At 36.1% G+C, this 14,549-nt stretch overlaps 1 protein-coding gene across 2 annotated transcripts; it reads right to left on the bottom strand.

Annotated features, from left to right (window-relative positions):
* Positions 1-4,190: 4,190 nt before the first annotated feature.
* LOC134852986 (repetitive organellar protein-like) lies at positions 4,191-12,078 on the bottom strand. Of its 2 annotated transcripts, none has more exons than XM_063868889.1 (5): positions 11,507-11,622; positions 9,690-9,833; positions 8,434-8,919; positions 7,936-8,102; positions 4,191-5,914 (listed from the first exon to the last, which is right to left on the bottom strand). In XM_063868889.1, exons 2-5 carry the CDS (start codon positions 9,709-9,711, stop codon positions 4,301-4,303), a joined length of 2,289 nt encoding a protein of 762 aa, XP_063724959.1. In that variant the 5' UTR covers positions 9,712-9,833; positions 11,507-11,622; the 3' UTR covers positions 4,191-4,300. The 2 variants fall into 2 exon arrangements, with proteins under 2 accessions (XP_063724959.1, XP_063724958.1); XM_063868888.1 differs by lacking the exon at positions 11,507-11,622 and adding an exon at positions 11,865-12,078 and having other exon boundaries at positions 4,192-5,914.
* Positions 12,079-14,549: the final 2,471 nt, after the last annotated feature.

Below are 14,549 nucleotides of genomic sequence, written 5' to 3'. Positions count from 1 at the left end.
TTTTCAGAAATAAGAATTTTTCAGAAACCATCTGTTTTGGGGAACCAATTTCAAACTATAACCGACCGTAAAGCTATAGTTTCAGCTTTGATAGATAATCGTAATTTAGGACGTGTCAGTCCAAATTAACCAGATGGGCAGACAGAATTTTACCATACGAATATTCATTATCCTACACTGCAGCAGCTAAAATTGGAATGGCTTATTATCTAGGCAAAAGACGTCAATCAGTTACCCAAATGCCGGCGGAGAGCGACAAAATTCTGTACAAAATCTTTAACTAATCAAATCATTGGGAGCCACCGATTTAAAAGCATCAATCAATCTAGAGAGCACAAATCCCGTCCATTATCAATCGAATATGCAAAATGTACATATATCCGCAAATTGACTTATCATGGAACATCGAGGGCGCATGATGAGGGCGCTTTATCATGCAAAATTTACATTACCCAATTAGATTATTTTATGCAAATCCACGTCCCTCGTGTAGATATCGGAACTTTACGCGGCAATTATTTTAATCAAATAAAATTGTGTAAGAAGAGTTGTAATTCAACGCGAAAGGGCGAAACTACACGCGATGGAAGCTTTAACCAATCAGAATGAACTATTTGTAATTTATTAATGACTTTCGCCCAACCAATTACATCACCTTGAGAGGGCGTCCGAGCCGAATCCAACCAATCAGAGGAGGCGAAGTTATATTCAGTCAGAAATTTACAGAAATCAGTGTCGCCGACTTTACATCTAAATCAGAGAGAAACCATATGAAAAAATTCAACCTTCTCTCAAAAATCAAATAAAAAGCCCAATCAATGAAAGAAGCAGCGTTCAGTCTAGACAACCAGTACAAAACCTCAATACAAACAGGAAACGAAAGAGGGCTACACAAGTCAACCAAAACAAGACTAACTATGTCAGTATACGTTCAAACATCACGGTGTACAGGGTGAAGAAGTTAGTGAGAGTCAATGCGATGGCATGCCAGGCCAAAATTACGACTACAACGGAAATTCCGATTCTTCAGACAAGAGTTCATTCACAACAGGACTTCAAAACCTTCTAGATGCGGATCTAGTGAGGGAGTTGACAAATGAAGACAGTCAGTTAGGACAACAAAGGAAGCATATCCTAGCAAAGGATACATAGGAGTTCCTACGACTGGGCAGCTACATGGCCAACTTCTGGGACGATGCATCAGTGATCAACGACTGTATCATCATCGGCAACAGGGTGGCGATTCCTGCTTCTCTGAGGAAGGCTGTTTTGGCTCAACTGCACAGACACACCCAGATCCGTAAGCCTTGGTGGATGCTGCACAATGTTTTTGGTGGCTTAAGATGCGCAGAGAAATCATACACTTTGCAAATCTTGCGGATCATGCTCCACGTATGGTAGGAACCTTAAGACATCCAAATTCTTCAACTCTTCAAAACTTATGCTAGACCGTTCCGAACCAAACGAAGAGCCTCAAATGGACTTCCCAGAGCCCAAGCTTCATTCGATGTAGGAAAAACTTTTTATTCCATTTGCAATTGACCGGTTTTCGAATTATCCATCTGTCATGATTACTAGAATTTCGGAAAGAGAAAAAAAACTTAAACTTCTAAACAACTATAAACACCAAAACAGCATACCAAAAGATTTAAGAACAGATCAATATTTTGGGTTCAAAAACTTTAAACTACCAGAAATTTGCAAATCTAGGGGGATAACCAAATATTTTGCCCAGTAGGTGCCCACCGCGGTTGCTGATTTGTGGAAAGCTCAGACTCTCAGAAGGAAATGCGGCACTTTGCAGTTGGACTTAAACTTTAGGGATATTCAATGAGCATTCAAACGATATTAGAAGAGATTCGTAGAACACGTCACAGTATTCTAAGGAAGTCCCCATTTATATTTCATTATGACCGAAAAACTATTACAGAAGGGTCTAATTTTAGGGAAAAACTAATCAATTCTTTAAATTCAGATCAACAAAAACTCGACAGATCCATGCTACAGCCACAAGAAATGCGAGAATTAACCGATTCACAAACCAGACTGAAAGTGGCCAGAAAAGGAATGGTGAGTGGAGACAATTCACTAAAACTGAAGTAGCCAGCGGAAGAGCCAGATAGCATCATGGCCCTAGAAAATCTGGCAAAGGCGTCAAACGATCGGAAACTGCACAAGAGGACAAATAAGGAAGGATCAGAAGCGCTGAGGAACCTGACAGACAAGAACGCTCTTCTCGCAGCATATCTCAAAAAAACCTCAATCAAGGAACACTATTTTTTGGAGTGGAACACGATTTGCCAAAAATAAGTAACCTTGAATTCGATCTACTGCATTATCCGCAGAAAGTGGTTGTTTATCGGAAGAGTTTGGATAGGACATCGGGCCGGCCATTACTCAAAATCTTTAATGGGAAAATGGTTGGAATTACTAAGAACACCTATGTCACAGACAAAGGGAAAGTAAGTAGGAAGAACCATATATCATTTAAACCGAAGTTCAAATCAGGACATTGTTCAGATTTAGGTTCAAAGACACCAGCCGCAAGCACGCCGAGGAAGGCGCTACATCATTGCAGTTCGAGCAAACCGAAGAGACCACCAGTACACATTCTGCCGAGGCCAGACGTATCTCCGGTATCTTCGTCGACAGAAGATTCGGACTCAGAGAATAAGGAGGACTTTTTGCGAAACTAGATGAACAATAATCAAAGACAATGAAGCTGTATACATCATTGACGAAGATAATCGGTATTTTTTCAATTGATAATTTTTCTGGGGCGTCGTGTGATGATAGAACTAAACAAACACGGAAAAATCATGGGAAAAATGCATAAAAAACTACAAATGACTTCCAAAATAAATAAACGGAAAAAAATGGTAGAAAGAAATGAATTAAAAAATTCAAAAAGAAAATTTTTATAGGTTTTTTAAAAACTCTTTGCACAAAAACTTAACTATCTTACTAAATTTTTTTTGCCAGAGATGCGCTGAATGAAGCTTCCACAAGTGTTTCTTATAGCAAAATCAAACTTTCAAGCCTAGGGTACTAATTTTCATAAAGAACGAACGTTATTCGATCACTTCATCCGCTTGAGTTTTGTCTAAGACTCGAAAAATTGAAACCAGTTTTTCCTGACAAAAACTTTAAAACTCGTTCAAAACACGACTGCGAGGCTTTAATATGAAATATTACCCATTCTGGTGATTATTTGTAGTACCTGATTTTGCGTGGAAAACAAAAAAAAAGAAAAAACTGAAACACACACGAATTGAAAGTTTCTCCTCATTTTCAATGATCGGAACAAAAAACATGGAAATTTTCAAGCAAGTTTGATGGAATCCATGTCCTTGTAAGCCAGATTTGTGTAACCGAACTTGGTTTGTTTATGGACTTCTGTCGATAGGTATATAACTTCAGTCAAGGAATGTTTGAGCTTATTTGCGATGTTTTTGCTCCGGCTGCACTAGTTCCGACAGTTTTTCTTTGATGGCAAAACTCGCGGACCAATTTTTGGGTCTACAAAACAGGGAAACTCTGGATTTCAGTCGCGACAAGATCTGCCCAAATTTGGTGGCAATAACCTGGAACTGACACAGAAGTGTTGCGATAATCTGGACATAAAGCCACGCCTTCAGCTTGACAAGTTAGAGTTAAAATAAGCTATAGAGTGATGGTCTTCCAGCAAGCAAAAAGAATTGATTTTTTTCTGTTTTTCAAAAAAAAGCGTACAACGTTTTCGAAAACACTTCTCAAGATAATCCTACACCCGCCCCTGGTTAAGAACCTCTTAAAAGTTTTTCGAAAATCTTGTGCTAGGGCGGGTCTAGGATTTTCTCGAGGGGGGAGGATTTTCAACGAAGTTTCGATCCACTAACGTGATTTTACGAGCTGTTTCCAATCGCTAAAGGACCCTGTTGTTATGGCCACTTTTTTGCACCGCCGGCTATATTTTAAAATACAGAATTTCTAGGCATTTTCTAGGCAGTTTTGACCCAGAAATCGTGTTTCTTTTGTGCGCGCTTCCCCCGCAAAATTAGTATACAAACAACACCGGAGGCGCATTTAGAAAAGTTCAAGGGCCAGCCAGCCAAAAATTGAAGCTAAAAATTGTATATAAAAAAAATTGAACCGAATCCCTGAGATGGGGTGTCCCCCTTAAATCCGCCACTACTCTTGAGCACAGTGCATTTATTATCACACAGTTAATTTTTATGTACAACAATAATTAGCATAATATAAAAACAAACAGTCCAGGTAAGTAATTGGTAACAAACGTATAAATGTTACATTTTATGATTTATGATTGATGAGTTTCAAATTTCAGTCCTCTAATTCGTTCCTGAAGATGACTAATCAGCTTGGCAGTACTCGGGTCTGAACTCTTTCCGAGCGCCTGTTCGGCTCTCAGTCGGCTAATTTGATCCTCGAGTTTGATCAGCAGTTTCTGTTTGTTCAGCAGTTCTGTCGCTTCTTGCTCTTCTCGCATTTTGCGAAGATACAAACTTTTCATTTCCGTTTCGAAAGTCTGCGAAAGTCTCGCTGCTGTTTCTTCCTTCCACTTTGTCATCGATTTATGCAAGTCCTCGACTTCGTTTTCCATGATTCGAAGTTTCTTTTTCAAGTCGTCGCTTTCGGCTTCACGACTTCGGATCACGTTTTGCAGTTCGGAAACTATTTTTGCGTGCGCATTTTCCAGCTCCTCTTTCAAACCTTCGCGTTCTTTTTCGTTTGCTACACTCATATGCTCGGTCAAAGTCACCAACTTCTGTTCCGTTTCTTTCCTCAAATCCTTCAACTGATGTCTTAACCCATTTATAACATTCTGAAGGTCGCTGTAATTATTAACCAGGTCGGTTACAGTGGCTCGCATGTTAGCTAAGCAGTTTCGGGTTGTAGTTTTCTGCAGCGCAGGGTTCAGAAGCATTTGATGCGGTTTAACCTGACTCATTTTAGAGGTCACTTTTCTAGGGTCAATATCTAGAGCTTCAGCTATGACCTTGCAGAGGTCATTGACCTCGCAAACTATCGTTTTCTCATGATGGTCGAAAACGTTGAAGAAATGGTCGACTTTAGTGGTAAGGTCGACATGGTCTTTGTCAAGATGACGTAATCGCCCTTCTAATTCGTCACTCTGCTTGCATAACTTTTCAACTTCCGTGTCACGCTCTGACGTCATCCTATTACGTAACTGTTCAATTTCCTGGAAGTGCTGGTTTCTAAGTTTACCGATTGCCCCTTCATGAGCCGCGGTCATTTCGTGGAGATCCGCTTTGTGTTTTTCCAGTGAATTTTCCAGCTCGCGTTTCAGTTTCTCATTGGTTGTTTTCATTTCGGCTAGTTGAGATTTCTCGTATTCAATTGCGTCGTTAAGACGAGAACTCACTCGTTTTAATTCATCCTCAAATATTTGTTTTTCTTTCGAAACAAGTCTAGATTGCTCTTCATCATTGAACATCCTTTCTTTGTGAATTGTGCTTTTGATGTCGTCTTCGAATTCCGTTTTCATTTTCCGAATCAAGTCGCTTGATTTTTGCTGCTCTTCAGCCAAATTTTTCTTCAAACTTTCAAGATCGTAGTTGTAATTGTCCACAATTCGACAATGATTCGATTTGAATTCCGAAATTTCGGCTTTCAGTTTGTCGACAGCATGAGTCATTTCTTCCGTTTTTTTCTTGTCCAAATTCGCCAGAGCAATTTTTTGTTCACTTTCCAACTTTTCTGTCAAAGATTTCACGTGCGAAGCGTGTTCGGCTTTGAGGTTTGAGATGGTTTCAATTTGGTCGCGAGCCATCTGTGATTTTTCGTCGTGCGCTTGAGTGATCTGCTTTTCTTTTTCGATTACTATCATTTGCAAGTCCTGATTTGACTTTTCCTTGTCTGCGGCGTCTAGAGATAGTCTATGCTCGGCAACCTAAGTTAACAACACATAAACAAATTTTAATTTTAAAGACCTATATCTTTATTAGTTAACCATATTATAATATTAAATAATAAATATAATTAGTTAATATATCTTCATAATATTTACATTAGTTCCGATCATGAAGAATCTTGCCAATATCACGAGAAATCCTGTTGGATTAAATAATATTGCAAAAGAGATATTGCAATATTCAGACGATTATAGATATTGCAAAATCTCAACAATTAAACTATAATATTTTCTAAAATTCTGAGTTTTATCTAAGTCATACATACGTGATGCATTATTTAAAGTTTGTGATCACAGTTGGTGTTAAAGTGTACTTCTTGGCACAGTGGAACATAGAAAACTTAGCAAATATCTTGTCAAGATGAATATGGTTTTAACAAAAAATTCCGGGTTGACAAAAACTAGTTTGTCATTTCTCGTTTATGGAAAAAATGTTTATCGTAGAAGAAAAAAATTTCAAGAAATTAGCAGCGAATAGCATTTTTTCCATCAATGGAATTATAGGATATAGAGTTTTTTTATATTGAAACAGGTTTCTGCGTTTCGTTTTATTTATTTGTGTGTTGCCCGGAAATACAAAAACCAAAGGTTTTCTCATATTAGAAAATCAATAGATTAAACGGCAGCAAAATCGCAAAAAAAATAAAGTAAGATATGCCAAGAAAGTAAATCAAATTAATGCCACGTTGTATTCAAAGAGTGAATAGTTTTCGGAATTGGAAGTAAGGCCTCTTTTTCAAAAAGTTTCAAGGTTGAAAATTGTTACTTAATTTTGGACATATGTAGTTAGGATCTAAAACAGAAAAATAAAATTTTGGACATCACAGAAAATTTTAATTATGATTTTGATTTTTCTGCGTAAAACACTGTGTCTGAATAACGTTAGAGGCAAAAAATTTTTTGCATCCAAAACTTTTTTTCCAATGTTTTAAGAAACAGAATTTTGACGAAAAAAGTCTCCTATTCTGCAAAAAATTGCAAAATTTTTATTCCAAATTACTTAAAAACACTTGTGAAGGGTTTAGCAGTCTTTGATCGTATGGAAACAATTCTTGTTATAAGACTTTCATTGATAAGCATTTTTTATTAACCCCTTTTTTAGAAAAAATATGACGAGCAGTTTTTTTTATCGTATGGAGATCAACCCGAGAGGTATTCTAATATTTTTTTAAATAAGTATACACACCACTGACATATAAATATATCTTTTGCTGTAACTTAGTAAATTAGATGCTGTAACTTAGTACCAAAGAGATGACCCATTGGTTGGAGAGGGATCAAATCTTTGAAAGAGAGAGAGAGAGAGAGAGAGAGAGAGAGAGAGTTAGAGAGAGAGAGAGAGAGAGAGAGAGAGATAGAGAGAGAGAGAGAGAGAGAGATAGAGAGAGAGAGAGAGATAGAGAGAGAGAGAGAGAGAGAGAGAGTGAGAGAGAGTGAGTGAGAGAGAGAGAGAGAGAGAGAGAGAGAGAGAGGCGTCCGCTTATATGCAAGACAGCTAAGCAAACAAAGCAGAAGCAAGGTACCCAAACTAAGAACCTTAATAGCCGAATCTTGAATCCCTGTATAATACAGCAGTTAGTCTTGTTACGTTCAGTTTGAGGAAAGCAAATTGTAGAACAATTATTTTTTCTACCGCATAATTCCATCAATTGCCCCGCCAAAACGTCTAAAAAAGTGTTTGTTTTGCTCGCTTTTAAGTTCACTATTTAAATCAGACTTGTCTCCATGTCAATTATTAAATAATTATAAATAACAGTGAAAAAAAAATTACAACACCTTGAGGAAACCGATTGACGCGGAACTTAGCTAATTGCTATAAATAACCATAATTTTCACATACTACTGCCCAACTTCCCATACAATATCCCATCACTTTTGCTACTTTCTATAATTTGTATGTTTTTTGGGTCTTATGCACTAAACGGCCCAATTTCATTATTTCTAAACAGCCCTGTTTTTTTTTTCAATTGAGGAACACGCGAAGCCTATAAGGATCTTACCTTCCTGTCTTCGATTTCGTTTCTGAGATCCCTGATTTCACTCTTTAGCTGATCCTCCCTCTCCCTCCCCTCCTCCCCCCTCTTCCTCATATCCCCCTCCAGCTGTTCTATCTTCCCCACCAACTCCTGGTTGGCCATCTGGTAGTCTTCAATCGTCTTCTGACAATCTAGGCGGAATTGTGGATTGGATGAATTGAATTATTTTGCTCCCCAAATGATCGACTTTAATTGTAACTATTACAGAAAATACTTTTGCAATGATTTTTGCTTTTGTTCAAAAATAATGGTGATTTTTCTTGTCATTCAAACGTTTAGATTTGAAAAACGGTTGATATTATTGTACAAAATGAGTTTAATTTTAAAATTTCATGTAATTTTTACTTGAAAGGAAGGTGAAAACTGTAATGAAATTTGGAAAAATATCTCCGACAAAACTATTAAAAAAAATAACCAGCAGCGAACGTTTTTTTTTTAAAGAAATGTAAGTTCAATTCATACCTTCGATTTCATCTTGTAATTTTTCTCCTTGTTTCCGGGCGTTTTTCTGCTCAGCGAAAACTTGTTCTTTCGCGATATTGACTTGGCGTTCAAGTTCCAACTTTTCAACATAGCTAAACGCAAAATCACCACTTGCTAGTTTCTTTTTCAGAGCGTCCCGCTCCTCAATTATAGCCAGAACTTCAGCTGTATTCACACCCAGACTGTTTTCATACATTTTGCGACGTGAAGAAATTTGATCGTCCATATTTTTCAGCTCTCGTTTTGCGCTTTCGATTTTGAATTCCAACAACTGATAATCGGTGTTGTCGTGTTTCTCAAATGTTACCGAAGGCGCGGCGCTATGCATTGGTGACGCATAACTCAGAGGGCTAGCGGGTTGAGGATGCGCCGGAGCGTTCCGACTGCTCTTGAGTTGCGATTGTAGCTCGCGGAGTTCGCGGAGTGATTCCTGTTTTTTGTTCATAGCTTCTTTCACTTGTCGGTCTAAACAAACGTGGAAATCTATATATAAGATCAAAAAAGAGTGTTTTCTGCTCTTAGACTTCAAAATGCTGCTTTTGATCCGAGGTTTATGTTTCTGTTTTAAATCGAATAGCTTCAAAATTTAAAAGGTGTAAGTAAATATTTAATAAAATCATACTCCTGGACTACATATAACAAAGGGATTCAAATTCTTCACCACTTTGGCCCAAGTCAGGTTTTTCACGTCTACCATGAATTTTAGGGCAAAACTATTTATCGACTAATTAAAACATAGCTGGATTTGCTATCTTTTTTGAGAAAGGTTGGGCGTTAGATGTCGACTACCTATCTAATCATTTTAAATATTTTTCATTTTTGACAAAAAAGCTGAAAAAATTGATTTATTTTTGGTGAGTACTTATAGAAAGAGGTTTAAGTTGGTAAGCAGAATTTTCTTCTAATTTTCGAAGTGAAGATTAGGGTTGCGAGATGATCAAAACGAACCGGAACGAAAATTGTTTCACTTTTTTTGGTGGTAGGCTCTATTAGGCCGAGAGACGAACCAGCCAAAAATAAGATACCATTCCAAGAAGCCGAAAATAATTTTTTTTAAATATGCAACATAAAAAAATGTTATTGTTAAAAGTCGTTATTGTTAAGCGATTGTTACGTAATTCCGATTTGTTACGTAATTAACTTAATTCTAGTGTAACTTCGGCTTCAATATATGACGGTTGTTTAATGATCCGCCATTTTTTAGTGAAAACACTCAAAACCGAGATCATCTTCACCTAAGTCGGCTAGCATGGCCATTGAGTGGCTTGTTTCACTCTGGAATATGTCACTGGTTGTTGCGGGGTTGTTGCCGTGCTTGCTCTTTCCTTTCCCGGCTCTCTCTTCCTCGAACTCCCAACGAAGTCTGGCCGCTTCTTTTCCTAAATAAAATACTTTCAAAAAAGTTGGGTTTTATTGTGATATCTTAGACTATGAGGTCTTATGAGTAGACAATTCGAAGTTTTGAAAGATCAACAAACCATTCTTAAAACAAATGAAAACTTAATGTGTTCTTACTATGTACTAAGGATGAACTAACCAATTACCCGCCTTCCTTTCAAAAACGGGGGGTGTCATTTGTTACCCGAATTTTAGACCAATCAGAATGCAGCAAAAATCAAATTCTACATAGAACGCTCTAGTGGTAATTTACTCTTTTTACTTAAAGGGGTGGCAATTCTTTAGTAGATACCATAAGGAGGGCGATTGTTAAATAGACTCAAAACAATCGTGAAATAGTCGCGAAACTTGAAAGTCCTGCTTTAGACGTTCTGCTAAATACAAACCAAAAATGAACAAAATACAAGATTTGAATAACAGCAAGAACGGATGGCTTTTCAAGTTTCTCGAATATTTTATTTCGATTTTTTTTTCTTTTGCTTCTTGAATGAATGCGTGAACTCATGTGATCATAAATTGCGACGAGGGAACAAGTCTGTACGCAGCGTATGTGGCATATTTGCCATTCTGTCATTTAATGGACTTATCGACCTTTTTGGAATATATCTCATGGAAGAAGAAGATAAGAACATTATAGAGGGCTAAACTCATAAAAACAAGCAAACTCTCTGAGCAAGTTTGAGATGATAAAAGCACAAAAAATTGGTATCAATCCACGTGGAAAATTTGGGTTTCTTTAAAAAATATATTAGTTTTAGGAAGCAAACAAACCTCGGCCTCAGAAACCATAACCTATCTAGGAATAAAATCAATGATACAAAAACCAGACGACTTGCTGGACAAAAATCTGATGGTTTTGTCTGAAGTCTATAAAATCTTCATTTGATTTAATTTCTATACTTTTTGAATAGGAGATTTTCCCTATTAATTAACTGTTTATGTTCACGAAAATTTGTTCAGAAAATTATTGTTTTGTCTTTTATTTTCGCCAGTTTTTCCAAAAGTCATGGTAAAACTAGATTGTTTTCCATTTTTTTTGTGTTGATTTTTTGTGTCTTCAAAAAATCAAACAGTTCTTACGAGACAGTTCAATCGGTTTTGGGCCCCAAGATGAAAATGCACACATAGTTTTTGTTCGAAAGCGGACTTTGGCGATGATTTTTCTTAATAATTCTGGCGTTTGAAGATTAACATTACAATTTGTCTTTATTGTCAACCTCTCCGGTTTTGTGGGGCAGATTAGTGGATCAGGCTGTGTCAGAGAAAAAACTGTTCCATATTAAGTCAACTCACTGACCTTTTCAAGAAGCATTTTTTTTCAAATAGCAAAGAATCAAATTATATCAATAAAACGTGCATAACATTAACATCCAAGTTTGAAGGCACGGGAGAAAATTAGAGCCAAAAACCTTTGCCTGTGCGCTGTCAGACAATATCGACAACCAGTGAGCTTTTACCAAAATTATAAAGTTTCCATTTATTTAAAATTTTTTGCGTGTTGTTGCTTTCCTGAAAATTTGCGAGCTTTCGTTTTTTTTGTGAGTTGTCGTTTGTAGCGAGTGTTGGCGGAACCCCTACTCGTCCTACCATTTTGAAAAAGTAACCCTAAGTTTTTAAATCTATCCAAAGCTCTCTGAATGATTCTTTTTCTCACCTGCCTGTTTTTTTCCCGTAATCAACCAGAAGTTTTGAAAACTCACTTGTTTCGTTCACAATTTTGTTAACAAAACAGTGGTATGCTGGTGTTGTGCGCGTCCGAATTGAATGATAATCATTTTTCGCTAGCTAATCACATAAATTTTGGACAGAAAACAAATTGAAAACTGCCAATTTTTGCAAGAGTGTCTTCAAGATTTGAGTCTTTTCAGTGAAAAATACTTGTCACAGCGTGATGGCTGAGTTTGAAAACAAAAAAGAATTAAAAACCGAACAATTTTTCGGGAAAAAAAAAACAACTAAACCTTGCTTAGTGTTCTTTTAATGGTTAAAAAAGAGGAAAATCTGTAGCTCACCAATAATATGCCTTTCGTCTTCTGTATAGTCATCGGAATCACCTTGCATCGTTTTTTCGAAAGAAGTCATTTTGACTATAACACTTTGTTAAAAAAACGACTTACTTTCTTCTTGGACTTACAAAACTATCAGCAATAATGATTTTACAAACCAACATTTGTTTGCTCAAATCTAACCAAAACTAATACACGTTTTTGTTACTATACCAGTTTTTTCTGCGTTAACTAATTTTTTAACGTGCTTTTTGTATTTAAATTCGTTTTGCACAGATTTGTTAAAAGGTTTGAAAGCGTTTTTCAAAGCTTAAGAGTATTGTAAATATAATATATTAGAAGATATGAATTATTAAGTTGACAAAAATCATCAGCAAGATTCTCTTCAGCCAATTGAGTTTCTAACAATGGCTCTAAGTTATGCCAACTTGCTGCGTGTTTCATGCTTTGTTGACAGAAAAAAAACCTTTATGACAGAAAAAAATCAGTATTGAGAAAAAGTATGAATTCGAGTGCTGTATATATATGTACATACAAAGTTTTATTAAGCAAAATAAGTGAAAATAAATCAATCTGCATTTGAGAAACTACAGTAAAGCAACTGTCATCTAAACAGGCCTCTCCATGCCAACTTCGAGCTCCTATACGATTCGGAAAAACGACTTTTTTGGAAATCGCTTCAAACTTTTCTGGCATGAACAACATTTTTTTCCTGAAAATGTGGAAGAAACATTTTTTGCCGTAAAATTCTTGAATAATTGTTGCCATCCCCATTTCGAGGTGCTCGATTAATGCTTTGACATTCTCGACCAGATAACTCTATGTTTCGACCGTCTAGATTAATTTTCGGTATGTTTCGACTTTCTCGACCAAATTTTCCGTTACCCTCGCAAACAAAAAAAAATTGTTCGCTTTTGTTCAAATAAGTTTCGACTGTCTCAGCTGATATTTTAAAAATGTTTTTTTTTTATTTGTTCAAACCTGCATTAATGGGTAATGGGCATGTTTCTATTGGCTCGAGTTTCTCTACAGACGAACAAATTTTTCCACTTTAATTTTTATTTATTTCAAGCAGCGTGACGAATGGGATGTGTAAGATTTACCTCACAAAAATGTGAGGTTATATTTGAGTTAGGTCTGTTATTAGGTACACGTTAAAAGCCCCTTTTCATGATTTAGGAAAAACTACCCGAGCTTAAATGTTTAATCACTTTTTTCGACTGTACTTTCTTTTCGACCAAAAATGGCTATATTTTGACTGTGCTCAAGTTATGTTTCGACTTTCTTGACTTTCTCGAGAGTCAGATAACATGGGTAAACTGACAAAAACTTGAAAACTATTCTTTCCAGTTGATTTTTTGTGATGATGCTTGACTCAAAAATAAACTGCGAGAATCAATTAAACACAAATCCTGCATCAAAAACTATTTCACAATTCTTCCATCTTGTTTTAAATTTCTTAACAAAACTTAGAAACGCAGGAACCCGTAATTCTGGGGAATATTTAAAACGTTCTATTAAAGTTTTAGTTTTGTGGTATCCTAAATAAATATCCTCAAATGATCGTTGCTGATTGTAATTTTCTGACGGAGATTTTTTCTGACCAAAACGCTTTTGCTCTGTTTCTACTTTAAAATTAATTGATATCTTCAAAAAAATCTGGTTGTGCTCGACCTATGTGTTCTGCCTATTTCCCGACTTTTGCGACCTAAAACGGGCATGTTTTGACTTTAAGCTCGATTTAAAACCCGAGTTTTAGTTCAACCACACAAAACGTTAATCAAAGTATCATAAAACTTTCAAATCGTTCTATTAGAAATATTTCACACTTTTTCAGTCCATACCCGTTTTGAAGTCATTACGAGGCCATACTGTGCACTGGATTTGCGCAAAATTTGCTTTCTATAGGTCAATGGAATCCAGAGACAAAACTTTAAACAAGTTCAAAAAACAAAAGTGGATTCCATATACAGATTTTCCGTGGATAACTCGTAAAATAACCTTATAATTTTTGTTGTTTTTTTGTGAAACAATGCTGTTTGTTTCAGATTCCGGAAAACTAAATGGATTCTGCTAAAAGCAAGTCGATTCTGCAAACTGTAGGAAGAGTCTGCAAATTTAAATTTTAGACTAAATTATGATCGAATTTGATCAAACGTTTTTTTATCATATGAACAGGGTCGAATTATTTTTTTTTGGTTTAAAAAACGAGATTCAGGATGACATGAATCAAAACATAAGAACCATTATCAGCTGGAGTCAACACGGTCAAAGCCTACAAATTGTTGATCAAATTGATTTCAAAAACTGCAGTTACCGTTATGTGAACACACTAAGGAAATTTTTTTTCAAAAGTCGTTACAATGAGATTTTGGGGTCAAAATCTCACCAAGATAATCAATTCAAAAAGGCCCTCAAACAAAAAACGGATTGAAAATCATTTGTTATTCATTGTGTTATCAAATTCAAATTAATCAGGATCATTCAAAATTAATAAGTTTGGCTTTCTTTTGAATTTTTTTGGCGTTTCGATTTGTGCAAAAAACGCAAAAACTTCCGCTTTTTCTCCAATGAGCTTTGCATACAAAACTATTCATTCAGTAGATGTTTTTTTGAAAAGATAGTTAACAAAGGCCATTTTCGGGCATCTTTTGGAAGGCTTCGATTGCAAATTTGCATTTTTTTTACAAG

This window comes from Symsagittifera roscoffensis, chromosome 8 (assembly GCF_963678635.1).
Source record: "Symsagittifera roscoffensis chromosome 8, txSymRosc1.1, whole genome shotgun sequence".
Taxonomy (NCBI): Eukaryota; Metazoa; Xenacoelomorpha; order Acoela; family Convolutidae; genus Symsagittifera; species Symsagittifera roscoffensis.
Note: the sequence above shows the minus strand (reverse complement) of the source record. Positions and strands in the feature narration are given on the sequence as shown.

Coding starts and splice junctions, on each gene's coding strand:
- LOC134852986 (XM_063868888.1), bottom strand. CDS start 11,934: ATGACTTCTTTCGAAAAAACGATGCAAGGTGATTCCGATGACTATACA. Junction 8,920..9,689: donor GGCCATGCTAGCCGACTTAG/GTGAAGATGATC, acceptor ACGTTTGTTTAG/ACCGACAAGTGAAAGAAGCT. Junction 5,915..7,935: donor ACGAAATCGAAGACAGGAAG/GTAAGATCCTTA, acceptor TTGTTAACTTAG/GTTGCCGAGCATAGACTATC.